The 15664-nt window shown below is 37.4% G+C and overlaps 1 protein-coding gene across 1 annotated transcript; it reads left to right on the forward strand.

Moving 5' to 3' along the window:
- Positions 1-816: 816 nt before the first annotated feature.
- Positions 817-13297, forward strand: trarg1a (trafficking regulator of GLUT4 (SLC2A4) 1a). The gene is made up of 3 exons (XM_079387067.1): positions 817-1745; positions 10793-10919; positions 11566-13297. The coding sequence occupies exons 1-3, from the start codon at positions 1362-1364 to the stop codon at positions 11574-11576; spliced, it is 522 nt and encodes a 173-aa protein (XP_079243193.1). The 5' UTR covers positions 817-1361; the 3' UTR covers positions 11577-13297.
- Positions 13298-15664: the final 2367 nt, after the last annotated feature.

Consider the following 15664-nt stretch of genomic DNA (forward strand, 5'->3'; position numbering starts at 1 on the left):
TCTCAAAACATCATAAACTTCATGATAACTCAGTGTGTCCCACTCTTTACGCACAGACATTGCGGTCCTATAAGGCATTTAAATATTAAATATAAAATTGAACATGTTTATCAAATTTATCATGTTCATGAATAAACATTTTAACTAAGTAAAACTATTTAATTATTTGAGGTCTCCTGGATTTCGTTTGCCAAATATTACTGTAAGATTTTGCATTTTAACGCATTGCATTTCAGCCTTTCATCAATTCATAAGCCCAGTTCGGGAAACCCTGTCCTACATATATGCCAGGACTCAGATGATTAATATCCTGAGGTTTATGAATCAACTTACAATGATATCTGTTGAGGAACAGCCTGGATCAATGTCATTACATCATAAGATATTATTTTAAGGGGATTCCCTTGTGTTTCCATCTACAGTTTCCCAGGATATCTACAGTGTCCTCATGTAACCATGCTTCTCATTGAGGGGGGACATAAATAGATCATTTAAACACCATCCACTAGATTGATTAAACGAGAGACCACTGATAAAAAGAGACAATAATAGGTGTTCAAGTCTCATGTAACTTTTCCAAACATCCTACTTTTTTTCAGCAAAATATATGGGCTACTTTCTCTTTTTCTGTGTATCCTCCTTCTAAACACTTCAAGCTTTGACTAATTGGTAGTAACCAAATAATAAGAAAATAGCGTAAGGGTATAAAATGTTTTAAAAGGCTCGCAAACACCCAGGGAGGTATTGCAGCATCCCCAGGGAAAGAACATTGGGAGTATTGCATAGAAAGTCCTGCAGGACCAGCGCACCTCCATCATTGATGCAGAGGAGGTGAGAGAGGAACATCACTGCACTTACTGCCGCTGAGCAACTACTTTAACCTTCTGTTCTTCTGCTGCAATATCACACGGTACCTGCTCTTTCATTTTTACACGAGAAAGTTGGTTTTCCAACGCCTTTTAAGACGTTTGGGTAATGCTGCTGTGGAAATACTGAAGTCCAGATGAGTCGCGTCTCTGTGGTTTAGTTGAGTGTGTGGGCAGAGGAGATTGAACTGAGCGGAACTGAATCCATTAAACGCGATCACACAGAGAGGATGACCATGTCGACATGGGAGGATAAAGTCACAACGCCTCTTTGACTTGTAGGGACAATTGCGAGAAAAAAAATCTGGACATATTCATCCGACGTTGAAAGTCATAACAAACTTATAAATACAATCAAACGCGTTATTTTAAGTTGAAAAAAATCGTAAACAATGGGAAATTAGCGTCGCCTGACAACTTTGATAATAGGCTATTTCATATTCGCCAAAAGGAGTTTTTTTTTTCTTTCAGAAACATTAACTTTGGATTTCCATAATGGCAATAAACACAGATACGGAGTTTGCGAAATCGAATCTGGGGGAGAGCGGCGGAACGCAACCAGCCGAGACCGAGAAACTGCTCGTGACCAAGGAGCCCACCGGGGTGAAGACCTCCAGCTCCTTCACGGTCAGTGTCGGGGGTGAAAAGGCTCTCGACGGGGATCAGAACGGCCACAGTCTGCCGCTGAGATCCGGATCAGCGGGGCAGCTCGGGGCGGTTTCTCCCTCGCCGTCCAGAGTGAGCCTGAGCCGCACTTCATTGACCGGTAATGCCGCCCAAGAGCAGCAGAAACCCAAAGACTACCTCATACTGGTCATTTTTTCCTGCTTTTGTCCCGTGTGGCCACTAAGCATCGTTGCATTGGCCTATTCAATCATGGTGAGTTATCAATAAGTTATAATTGAAATAATTCAAGTCTGGGTGGTGTTTCCTAATTCAGACCAGCAGTCCCACATTGTATGGTAAATATTTCTGTACGGCACGAAATTGTGCTGACAGTACTTGAACAAACAACACAAACCTCTTTCATGTCAACAAACAGTGTCTATCTGTTGTATGGCAAGCCGCTTACAGGTATTCCTTAAAACTACTGTTACTAGTAGGCTACTTTAAAGTTGAAATAAGTCTGTAGTCACTAGAAGACTATCTTTTTCCAAATTTACTCGAAACAGTTCATTAGATTCCTAACTGTTCCTGCATCTGTTAGTCACTTATTCAGTAGTAATTTAACTAGCTACTTGTGCAAACCGTTTTTTAGTACAAAATACTTTATTAGAGACTATAGTGTGTATTCTATTTGTTACTAGTATTCTTTTTTTTTAACTCTCACTACTTAGTTATATTTGTTTAATTTAACGATTAAAACTAGTAATTTATATATGATAAAAGGCAATCATAGCTAGTGAGCTACATAGTGTCTTAAAATACTATCCAGGTACTAATTAGCATTAGCAAAATTGAAATAAAACGGAAATGTTAATAGTAATGTTAAAAATGTTAATAAATTATATTTAAATCACAGACCACCATAAAATTCAATGCCTTCTTTACCAGTAACAATAGAACAAGTTACTTGTTAAAATTGGGATACTTACTAGCAAGGGAATACGTACTAGTATGTAATGAATAAGTACAGTAAAATTGAAAACAATAGTAGTCACTATATCAATACTGTATATGATACTATTGACTAATAGTTGGATAACCTACTGGCATTTAAGAACAATGTAATAAATTAGATTAATTTTTAATAGCACTTGTTTAGGTTTAAATTAATACTAGTGAGCATAATTGCTAAAATGACTTGCCATACTCTTGCAAATCATATGCAAAAGCACAGGAGCTGCACTGAGCGAGCAGAGCACAGATCCACTGACAGGTGTGATTTACAGCCCTGCATATGCGCGCGGGAAATGGCCCTGACTGCATGCTCGGGAGCTATTCGCCAGAAAATTGGTGCAGACTACCTCCGCACATCAAACACCTACACAGCACAAACTCTAGGGACTGTGGAGCAAAACAGTCAATTAGCAAGCATTAATATGGTGCAAAGTGTTCTTAAAAAGCAAGAAAATGAAAGTAAGCCTAATTTTGATTGAAATCTTTGTTATTTTTCAACAGGCTTTAGGTTCATACAGTTGAAGCTGCCAAGGCAAACACGTTTCCAAAGCATAGATACAAATATAATTATCGCAAAAACATACCAGATAATATCCTTTTTTCCATCCACGTAACTTAAGAGGTTCAGAGTGTAAGAGAGCACATATGTTGGGTGTGGTACCATTTATCTGTATTTAATGAAGATATACAAGACCTGGCGTTCATGATATGTCTAGAAAGAAACTATTTAGCACGATCCTGCGTAGGGTGGCATTTCTTTTTTTGTCCCTCTCGAAAAGATATCCTTGTTAGCAGATAACAGTATGCACTGTTTTTCTAATCAGAGATGAGTGCTTTTTTTCACTTTTTCATCCGGAAAGAACAGCGACTCGGCAGCGCATATAACCTCAGCAGGATACAAATAAGACTTTCCTGCTGAATCACAGGAGAGCAGCTTTTAAACACATAATTTCAGTAAATTTAATAAGACAGTCAAATTCAGCCTTAAGTGAATTTTGAACCATTGTGTGCTCGGTGCTCATTACAACTTTCTGTTTCAGTGGGACATGCACTATTGGAGAAACACAAATTAAAGCATTACATTCTCATCAGTGGAAAGGCGCCATACAAATGTCCTCCGGTTTCTTGTAAAGATCAAAATCCTATAGATTTACAGTAAAGATTACAGAATGATCCCTGCTGTGCAACCTATCAAAAGCCACCCCGCTCGACGCCCTTCAGAGAGCCTTTGTGTTAAAACAGATTGAATAATTAAGAGTCCTAGATGCTCCTCATGAACCTGATCTAGGTCAAGTTTTTGAGGCTGCATTGAATGCTACCAATATTCTACTGCAAACACCTGTACTACTGACCACACTCATGCAAATAGTGTCTCCCAGCCTCGTTTGTCCACACAAATACAAATAACCCTTTTATCCATGCCAACAGAGTGACAGCTGAAACCAGAGCTACCTGACAATTCAAAAGAGGGCAAGACAGATCAATTTAACCATCTAACCTGCTCTAAGGACCGCTCCGCATCATTTTGGGTCATAATTCTTAACCCTTTTGGTCAGTCAAAATAAAATTAAATAATCCAAACGGAAGGTGTAGGATTTCTATTAGAATTTGGATCATAACATTTATGTGGGTAAGGCTTAAACTAGAACTGCATTCAAACTAATTCTAAAAGACAATTTTTAGATGTAACCTTATTGCATATTGCAAATATGCTGTATAAAATTCAGAATTTTCATTCTTATTTATTATAAACGTTATGTAAATCTAAAAGAGCTACAAAACAACAACAAGCCACTTAGAAGAGTGAGTGAAACACAGAGACATGTTATCATATATCTTGTTTGGTAAGTTTAAAACATTAATCTTGCCATTTCAAAAGTGGAAAATATTTATGCAATAATATATAAAAATATTTATGATATAGTGTTTTACATTAATGCTACACTTTAAAAAAAAAATCCGTAAAATAACACAGGACATTATCCATTCATTTTATGGACATTTCCCGTTAACTATAAAACAACCCAATGCAGTGTAAAATACTGGTATTGGAAAATTCCTAATACAGTACATGGTCCCCTATTTATTATTCAGATTTTTACAGTATATGATTAACTAATTCTGAGATGAGAACAACAAAATAGACACAACACAGTCATCTGAATTTGAACTTGAAATCGCAAAATGACAAAAAGAAAAAGTTCTCATTAAATAACCGGATGCACTTTATTAACTGAAAAAATGAAGTGTGGGATGTTGGACATTTCATGCACTCAACTTTTGCAGCTTTAATTACATAGCAGAGGGGGAGGGGCTATCAGAGAGCATAAATACAGTGTATAAATGCATAGTGTATAATGCGTCATTTGGGATGCAACTTTAGTGGCCTCCACTGGTTACAAGAGGAAGTCTAAACAACAACAACAGCAATGAAAGAACAAAACAAAACAAAACAGGATGCAAGATTTAGTTTTTGTGTTGGAAGGCTTTATGAAAATTGCCATTAGGATGATTCCAGATGCATGCTCCCTTAGCCACAGGCATGGAAACAGTTCCTCTCAGCTGAGATCTAGAAAGCAATTGTAACCGGTGAGATTCTAGCAAGGTTTTACACTGTAGGCATGCATCAGGAACTGAAATCAATGAGCTTACAGAGGCAAATAAGACATTGTGGTAAGATGAAGCTCATGGAAGCTGAAAGGAGTCGTTTGGCCTGGCATGCGGAGGATTTTATTGCCTGATCTCAGTGCAGTGGGAGGACCAGTAAAGCAGTTACTGCATACGCTGCAGCTTCTGCTGATGATATATGGCAAGCTGAGATGCTGAATGGCTTTGTTTCTGTGTCCGTTATACTATAACTGGAATTTGAGACTACGATGGACTGCCATTTTCTGCTTCTCCAGCTTTACAAAAAGCTCATATAGAATAACAATGGAAAATATTGATGCATTAAGCAGCGTGTTGCTTGTCTCTCAAACAAGCCCCATACTGTAATATGGTGTCATCATGTTCTCACAATGCTGAGTGAAACATTACATTATGAAAGCAAACAGGTGGTGAGATCGTGTTTCCAGTGCACCTGCTCATGCAACAGAAGCTTGCTTTCCACAGGCTAAATAGAGAGGCTGGAGACAAAAAATATAAATAAACTACATAAATGTGTATAAAAAAAAAAAAAAAAAAAAAAAAAAGAATGCTGAAAAAATATGACAAAAATATTAACAAAATGGCAGATAGCAGTAAGCGCATAGTTGTTTTTAATGTTAATTCAGATTATCCGATAAATGACAGATTAAAAAAAATCTATATCCATGCACATGCATTGCACACAAGGTTCATTGTAGTAAAAAATGTTCTTCACGCTAAGAACAGTTTACAAAAAAAAAAGTTATTTGGGGAGCCAAAAATAGTTCTTCTATGGCGAAAACCTCTTTTTGAAACCTTTATTTTTTAAGACTGTACACTATAGGTCAGCATTTTATTGAAATATTTTAAAAATAAAACACTAGACACTAAAACCAATTGTTATAAATGCTACAAGTTAATTTAGAGATCACAACATTTTAAAGTGCAATATATATATATATATATATATACATACAGGTGCTGGTCATAAAATTAGAATATCATGAAAAAGTTTATTTCAGTAATACCATTCAAAAAGTGAAACTTGTATATTAGATTCATTCATTACACACAGACTGATATATTTCAAATGTTTATTTGCTTTAATTTTGACGATTATAACTGACAACTAATGAAAGTCCCAAATTCAATATCTCAGAAAATTAGAATATTGTGAAAATGTTCAATATTGAAGACCCCTGGTGCCACACTCTAATCAGCTAATTAATTCAAAACACCTGCAAAAGACTTTAAATGGTCTCTCAGTCTAGTTCTGTAGGCTACACAATCACGGGGAAGACTGCTGACTTGACAGTTGTCCAAAAGACGACCATTGACACCTTGCATAAGGAGGGCAAGACACAAAAGGTCATTGCTAAAGAGGCTGGCTGTTCACAGAGCTCTGTGTCCAAGCACATTAATAGAGAGGCGATGGGAAGGACAAGATGTGGTAGAAAAAAAGTGTACAAGCAATAGGGATAACCGCCCCTGGAGAGGATTGTGAAACAAAACCCATTAAAAAATGTGGGGGAGATTCACAAAGAGTGGACTGCAGCTGGAGTCAGTGCTTCAAGAACCACCACGCACAGACGTATGCAAGACATGGGTTTCAGCTGTCGCATTCCTTGTGTCAAGCCACTCTTGAACAAGAGACCGCGTCAGAAGCGTCTTGACTGGACTGCTGCTGAGTGGTCCAAAGTTATGTTCTCTGATGAAAGTAAATTTTGCATTTCCTTTGGAAATCACGGTCCCAGAGTCTGGAGGAAGAGAGGAGAGGCACATAATCCACGTTGCTTGAGGTCCAGTGTAAAGTTTCCACAGTCATTGATGGTTTGGGATGCCATGTCATCTGCTGGTGTTGGTCCATTGTGTTTTCTGAGGTCCAAGGTCAACGCAGCCGTCTACCAGGAAGTTTTAGAGCACTTCATGCTTCCTGCTGCTGACCAACTTTATGGAGATGCAGATTTAATTTTCCAATAGGACTTGGCACCTGCACACACTGCCAAAGCTACCAGTACCTGGTTTAAGGACCATGGTATCCCTGTTCTTGATTGGCCAGCAAACTTGCCTGACCTTAACCCCATAGAAAACCTATGGGGTATTGTGAAGAGGAAGATGCAATACGCCAGACCCAACAATTCAGAAGAGCTGAAGGCCACTGTCAGAGCAACATGGGCTCTCATAACACCTGAGCAGTGCCACAGACTGATCGACTCCATGCCACGCCGCATTGCTGCAGTAATCCAGGCCAAAGGAGCCCCAACTAAATATTGAGTGCTGTACATGCTCATACTTTTCATGTTCATACTTTTCAGTTGGCCAACATTTCTAAAAATATTTTTTTTTGCATTGGTCTTAATTGATATTCTAATTTTCTGAGATACTGAATTTGGGACTTTCATTTGTTGTCAGTTATAATCGTCAAAATTAAAGGAAATAAACATTTGAAATATATCAGTCTGTGTGTAATGAATGAATCTAATATACAAGTTTCACTTTTTGAATGGTATTACTGAAATAAATCAACTTTTTCATGATATTCTAATTTTATGACCAGCACCTGTATATAAAAAGAGATTCATTTTAAAATGTAATAAAGAATTTTTTATATTAAATTATTAACGTTTTTAAACATTAACTTCAAAGGGAAAGTTTACAGTTGCTGGCAGCCACTGACTTCAATAGTATTTTGTTTCTTCCATACTATGGAAGTCAATGGGTACCAGCAGCTGTTTGGTAACCAATATTCTTCAAAATATCATATTCAACAGTAGAAAGAAAGTAAAGTGCGAGTAAATGACAGACTTTTCTGTTCCTTGAAGAGAGCATTAGTTATGGCCAAAGCTAATCTAAATTTAAAAAGAAAGAGCAACTATAATTCTTAATAGGCAGTTTTAAACAAATATTTATTTCACTTGAATGTGGTTTATTACCATGTCTATTCAAATTAAAATAAAAAGAATACAATATAATACAATACAATAATAATAAATTTATTTTGGGCTTGGTGTGTTCGCTGTGCACCATTGTGCAGGTTTTCTAGTCATTCCTCCCCAGCCGCTGGCATGGCTGTTTATAATTAATGGCTCAAGCTTGTGAGGGAAAGCTAAGAGCTCCTGTTCACTCCCAGGCTGCAGCAGGAGATGCTGAGAGGGGGAGGGGAGCGCTCTTGTGTGTTTATGTGACATACAATGAAAGGGAGAAAGTAAGGAGGAAAGGGGGTCATCGAATCTGCCCAGAAGAATTGCCAAAGACTTTTCAGTTCAAGAGAAATATATTACAGGCCAAAGCTCCTGGGGAATCAGTGTTTTCCATTTGCCGTGTCACGAGACACACCCCTCCTCTACTCGGAAAAGCCGCACACAGCCCATTACAATCCACTGGCGTTTCTGAGCATTCTCCAAACCGCAGTCAGGCAAAATGCGTCTCAAAACACAAAGAGCCAGAAGCCATTTGCTCGGCTGCATCACGACACATACTGCACTGTCATCATGCTAAATGAAAGAGATTGAAATGCAAGAAGGGAAGATGGCATTTTACTACACGGTATCTTCAAGACTCTTTCTGATTAAAAGCGCCGATACGGCTTTTCGCAGTGATTAGACTTGGGAATCAATAACGTGCTGCTCCAGCCACATATTATACCCCTGCTAGGATGTCAGAGCCAATCTGCAGTATTTGAACTGAGAGATGATGGGCAGGTTAGCAGAGTGCCATATGATTATCTACATACGCAAAACAGATGCTAAAGTATATTCTACAAGTCAAGGATCTTAATGTCGTTTTTGCACGAGTCCCGCAATTGTCTTGAGAGTTAAGTCTGGACATCAACATTGAGGCATGTGGGTGAGAACTGAACTGAATACAGTGTCTCTAAAGGCAACAGGTAAACTGCAGCGTGACATTGTGGAAGCAGAGCCTCCCTGTGGGCGAGGGAAGATTGTGTGTATGTGATGGGGGAAGCTCTTCAGTTTCTCCAACAAAACCAGCTTGATAGAGCTGTAATCCTATCTGCTATTGTCCTACCAAATGCTCTAAGTGAATGCTGAAGACATGATTAAGAGTATAATGGTTCCACAGTCGGCCTTTCAGACTTTGGTGTACATTCATCATGGATGAATGCGATGAATGCGGCTTCCCGCTGTGTTTAGTACTGTTTGTTTAACATTATGTAACTTTAAGGATTTCTGAGCCACATTATGTTTTGCTTTTTTCCTATTGCCAGTATTTTCTGTTTATATTATTTTTTCCCAGCACTATCTACATAAAGTGTTATGGCGGAAGGTTTGGAGTCTCTTAAATTTTTCTTTTCTCAACTTGACAAAGATCATCATAAATAGATTGTGCACCCAAAAAGGAAACTTGTCATTTACTCACCATCTTGTTGATCCAAGCTGTTTTATCTACTGTGTAACATAAAATAAGATACAGTAATTTGAAGTATGTTGGGAAACACACAAAACTGGAGACTGACTTCCATTATATGGACAGAAAAAATAAATTATGTTACACAGAAGAAAGTCAGTCATACAGTTTTGAAACAACATGAGAGTGATTAAATGATAACAGAATTTTAAATTTTTGAGTGAACAATTCCTTTTTCTTTTGGCCATACCACATGTAATTACTGTACATGTAGTAGCACATAATTACGGGAGCTATCAAGTCTGAAGGTGCTGAACTAAGGCCGAATCATAAAACTAGTGTGAAAATACTGACATAAGTGTCTTCATTTTCTCTCGACATCAGATTCACAGACGACAGTAGTGAGCTGTAACTTGTTTTTTTTTTTTATTATTTAAAGGGACATGCACCGAAATGGCTCGCTGTGAACACAGCTGTTTTTGACATTGTAAAAAGGGTGTTTTTTTTAATATGACCATTGAGAAATTTAACCAAAGTATGTTGTAGAGATAAAGAATAATACCAACTTGTGGAAAATGAAAAAATCCGATGTCCACTTTAAAAAAAGCTTGCATTAATATAATTTCACTTTATCTTTGATAAACTGGAGGACAAAAAAGAAAAAGCTTAAGTTGCACAAGTTCTGAGGCTCATACCCCCTACAGTACACCCTACTTAGATAGCAATGCTTTTGGGAATCGTGCCGTACAGATTAAGTACAACTTACTTGCTACTTAAGTTCTACTTAGTGCTTAGGGAAGCTTATCAAAGTTCATTCAGCACCTTGGACAGCGACATCACTCCCAAGACTCTGGACTTTCTTTTATGATAATGAGATTACGTCACATCGCAAGACAAAAAAACCACACCGACAAGATGGAGAATGGAATTAGCATTTGAGTGTGGGGAGATTGGTTGGCCACTGTCTCAGAGGCTTCTTCCTGCACAATCTATTGCTCAGTATCGATTACTTTAATGCAGTCTATACTGGAGAGGCTCTCCCTAGGGTACACTGACTGTCTAATGGGTGGCTGTGGCATAGGGCTGCACTAATAAGGAAACACGCTTTTCAGTTCACCTCATCCTGTATCCAAATCAATTGAACATTTCAGAGTCACCTCTGACACTTGGCTTCCTAGCATGCTGAATTTCAAACAAAGGTTTAAATGAAAAAGAGCACACAGACTATTATAACAATTACAATAACAATATAACAATGATACTGCAATTATCTGTAATGAGAATTGTGACACTCTCTCTTTTTTGTCTTGTTACAGTCCAGAAACAGTCTACAGCAGGGGGACATGGATGGGGCAAGACGCCTAGGACGCTTGGCTCGCCTGCTTAGCTGTGTGGCCATCATCGTGGGCCTCCTTAGCATCATCATCTATGTGGTCGTTGCAGGTATTTCACATTACAAACATATATTTCATCATCTAGCCACTATTAAACATTATAGATGTGACACGCTTTATTATCTTGAGTCGAAACGAGTTGTTTTTTTGAAAAATACAATTATAAGCAAAACTTGTATTTTGAGTGTTAAACATGTCTATTAACATTGAAAACAGTTCTATTGAATTTTTCCTAAAAACTGTGATACCTTTGATGAATAGGAAGTTTAAATAACTTATTTGAAAAAGAAATATTTTGTAACATTGTATCAGTCTTTACTCTCATTGCTTATCATTTTAATGCATCCTAGCTAAAAGAAAATCATTAATTTCTTAAAAAAACAAACAAAAAACAACTTACTGACCAAAAACTTTGGAAAATGTAATTATTATTTTTTTAAGTTTAAATAAACATCTTAATTGTCCAAAAAAATTTTTTTTCTTAAAAACAAGTTATGAAAGCCACCATTTAAACGATTATATCTTGACAAGCAGAAATGTAATTATGTCACAGAAATTTATTAAGAAACTCTACATTAGTTTCTGGGCCAAAATGATGGAGCGGTTCACATACTACAGTTTGATAAATTGCGTGTATTTCCATACTCAGTGTTGCTGTTATGATTCATATGCTCTTTTTTCTGCTCTATCCTCAGTAACTGGATAGGAGGCATAGTAAGAACGAGAAACCCATCTACAGCACTACTGCAAACAAAATAAAAACCTTGCCCATGATGTAATTAAGATCTCCCTCTGAACAATAATGCCACCTAAGATAAAAAGAAATGAGGACTGTAGCAGCAAAATAAGATCTGATTAAATAGCAAAAATGCATGCAGTAGGTTAGCATGCTCAGTGAAAAAAACTCCAATATGTTAAAAAGAACAGTAATGGCTTGCATTATGTAAATAAGAAACATTGCTGTTGTGGCAAGAACTCGCCTGAGGATGACACAAAGGACAAGGGGACTTTTTTTTCAAAGATGAAAACATGGCTATGTCCAGCAAGCTGCATTTTAACCTTATATTACTCCTGGTTGATATTGCATTTGAAAATTATGCACAGAAATATTTGCAACATAACTACTGGTGTATGTTTTATAAAACTATTTATATGTGGAGTTCAAGTGATGGGAATGAACTAGGGATGGCAAGTCTGTTAGATAGAGACCTTGTCAGACTAAACAGAAATGGTCATTGGGGTTGGAGATTACATTTTTGTTTATTTATTTTGTATGTTTTGATTATAAAAAAAATGACCAAAATGACCACACGCATGCCTGATCCTAAGTATGTGAATAACTGTCAGCATTTTTCACTACTATGTTTTTTTATCTGTAAGAGTCGTGGGTATTTAAAGATGGGAATGTACATCATTGTCCAGTGTATCAAATGCTATATTCTTTCAATGGCACAATGTTCATGGAGAGCTCTGCCTTTAACCATGAGGCTCCACTACATGTCCCATACTAGCATAGGTTCTCTCAGAGAGGTAAGACTGAAATGTTACGCATGCCAGCCCTCTCTTTCCTGACAAAAACTGCTGGAGCATGGACATTGATCTAGAGGCATGCAACGGCCAGCACCATTCTGTGCCAACACATTTATATCAGTATGCTCATCAAATCACAGGACTATTCATCTTTCCAGGACAGAATGCCAGTTCCCTGTCATAAATCTCCCGACTTATCCCTTATTAATATGAGATATATATCAACATATTTATAGAAATATTTAGGCATGCCGTGGGTGGACAAATTTTTTTTTTTTTATCTTCACCTATAATGGCCTTGTGTATAAGGGACTTTGCTTTGACACTTCTCACAGTGTTTATTGCATCTCTGCTTTGATCTGCTAACATTAATACGTGAAAATTACAGATACATAACAGCACTTCTCTGGCTACTTAGACCGAGTGACGGTTAAGAAGGAAATGTCTATTGACATGCTTCATTCATACTGAATTAAGTATTTTACTGCCCAGTCATAGATTTCAATGCACTTTATCACTTACTTTTCATCAATATTCTCATGTCCTGTCAATACTTTTGTATCCTAAAAGTATACTTTCATGCATAATCTCCTAAAAATAGACTGTTAGTACCTAAACACCTAAGATGACCATTTCATTTATAGGCATTATGCTGTATAATGTACTGTTTTGTGCTTCTCATAACTCTTTTGTTCACTATAAGCGATTATGTTACTGTGTTGTTCATAAAACCCATTATGCCAATATGAATGAGATGCAAAAATGCTGCTATGTCTTAAAACTGTGATTTATTATGTACAACTTTGCATTCTTGGTTCACTTGCATATCTGTTTTTCTATGTTAGGTAACAGTGTACCTTTGCAAGTGTGAAATAAACATTAACATGCATGGTCCACAACTTGCTTGCAGTTATTGATCGTGTAACGCACAGTAGCAGTGAAACATCAGCAGGGAAATTATTACATTAGCAAAAAGCGAAATGTTAAGGATACTACACAAAGAAACACAGCTAGACAACAGCTTTCAAAGCCTTCCTGCCCAAAGCACATATACACTAGCTTCATTTTTCAAGCTACTGACTATTGCTGTTGTAAATAATGCATGGCTAAGGAAATGGCACAAGATCTACTGGCTGATTTTGCACTTCCCTGGTTCTCTGATCTCTAAGTATGGCCCTCTGCCCAACCTCACTCCAGCACTCAGCACTAACAGCCTTCTCTCGCTCACAGTGACACAAAGTGTTTAAGTACTCACAAATCTAGCCACCAGCTTAAATGAGACTAAAGTGCCATTATTAGTCATCTAGCATCACAATCTGAAATGGTTAGACATGACATAAAAACAGAGTTTTTTGTCAGCTGAACACCAAGGAGCTAAATTATTTGCCTGAAGTTGACCTGAAGAATTTAAATCTTTCAAAATATAATGAATTGCACAACATCTTTGCATGTCCATTTTTACATTTATTTTTAAGACATACATATTAATGTAATTCTGCACTGGCTTTTCTATCACAATCTCACAAATGCGACTATCACTGACCGACCGAGAAACACTGCCATGAATATTTGTGATGTAAAACAATGGTTCTCAACCAGGGGCCGAGGCACACTCAAGACGACTTAAAATGTCTTAGAGCAAGATAAACATTAAAATAATAAAAAACAGCTAAAAATCAAGATATTTAATTTGAATTCACTCATGTATTCACAAGAACTAGTTAAACCTAGTCCTAGACTAAAATGCAAGTCTGAGCTGTTTCAACTGAAATAAACTTGCTCTGACTGATCTTAAAATAAATCAGTGCCTTTGTTTTGTCTCAAGATGCACCCCAGTAATGTTTTTTTTCTAAGCATATTTAGAAAAATTACTTAAATGTCCTAATTAAACTATGGCCTAATCCTGGCTTAGTGTAAGCCCTGTCTGTGAAACCGGGCCATGGATTTGTAAAATAAAAAAATATGAGTTTAAAATATAAGCCTAATTTCAACAGCTGGAAAAGTAATGTAAATTAAAAATCTCCATGAGCATTTTTATAATTGATATACATTTTTATGAATATGCATGCAACACAAATATTTCATAGAAATTGACAAAGGGAGGCTTTGAAACCAAAAAGCTTGAGAAACACTGATCTAAAACAACCTTTATTGCCAATGCACCAGCCTAGGAAATTCTCAGGCAGCTAGTTAGGTTTTGCATGCACTGGGTGACATTTCCATATTCCTCTCGTGTGGCTTAAAATGTGGTTAATATGATTTACACAAGTACTGTAGTAAGTGTTTTTGCATCAACATCAATTTTTGGTGCAGTAACACACGTACCAATAAATCAATGAACTCTTTATAGTTTAGTTCAAGGGTAGGGATAGTCCCAACAAAGACCTCAAAGTTAGAAACGTCCTGGCAAGTGTGTTGGGGCAAGTAGCTAAACTCTGCAGGACACTGGCCCTCCAGGAGCAGCACTGATGCAGGCTGATTGTCAGTTGCCCTGGAATGACTTCAGGTTAAGTGTCTCGCTCAAGGGCACAACGGTGACAGAGTAAGATTGTGATCTCTGTCTCCAGTTTCAGACTCACTGACTACTCAGCATCTGTAAATTATGCAGAAAGGGCTTCATTGTGTAGTGCTACATTCAGAGAGCAGTTTTGCTAGCAGTCTACTTTAACCTCAACAGAGCAAAGGAATAAAAACCCTAAAATATTCCAGTGCCATCATAGCTCAAAATTCATGAATATCAGAGCAGGTTGATGTGTGTGATGTCTCCGTTCTCACCTCAGATCAGGTAGGAGTCCTATCATAAGAACACTAGGAAAGAACAAAATAAGGCAACATACAGAGTAAAATAAAACAATGCGGAGATGACAAAGATTTACTCGTTTATTCTCTGTGCTGGCATAAAGAGAACGTTTCAGTCAGCAGGGGAGGTGAGGAGACTTCCTGTGGAGTTCTGTGTGTGGCCTATTAGCTTCCAAATGACTGCTGCAGTACCTCTCATACAGACACATTTAGGCAGAGAAAACAACCAGGTACCTCATTTGTGACTTCATCTACAATTTGCTTCTTTTAGATATTTTAGTGCTGTTGCCACAAAATCCACCAATAATGCAATAAACTCACTGGAAGTATGGCGAGAAACACCACCTTTGGTCAATGAGGCTCATTTCATCTGTAAAAGACCCTCAGTCCCTCAACATTTGTTCTGCATTTAAGGGCACTTGATCAATGTATGGACTGGAACGGCAGGAGACTGATATGGCCTTT

This window comes from Barbus barbus, assembly GCF_936440315.1.
Source record: "Barbus barbus genome assembly, chromosome: 31".
In the NCBI taxonomy this organism is placed as follows: domain Eukaryota; kingdom Metazoa; phylum Chordata; class Actinopteri; order Cypriniformes; family Cyprinidae; genus Barbus; species Barbus barbus.

Coding starts and splice junctions, on each gene's coding strand:
- trarg1a (XM_079387067.1), top strand. CDS start 1,362: ATGGCAATAAACACAGATACGGAGTTTGCGAAATCGAATCTGGGGGAG. Junction 1,746..10,792: donor CATTGGCCTATTCAATCATG/GTGAGTTATCAA, acceptor GTCTTGTTACAG/TCCAGAAACAGTCTACAGCA.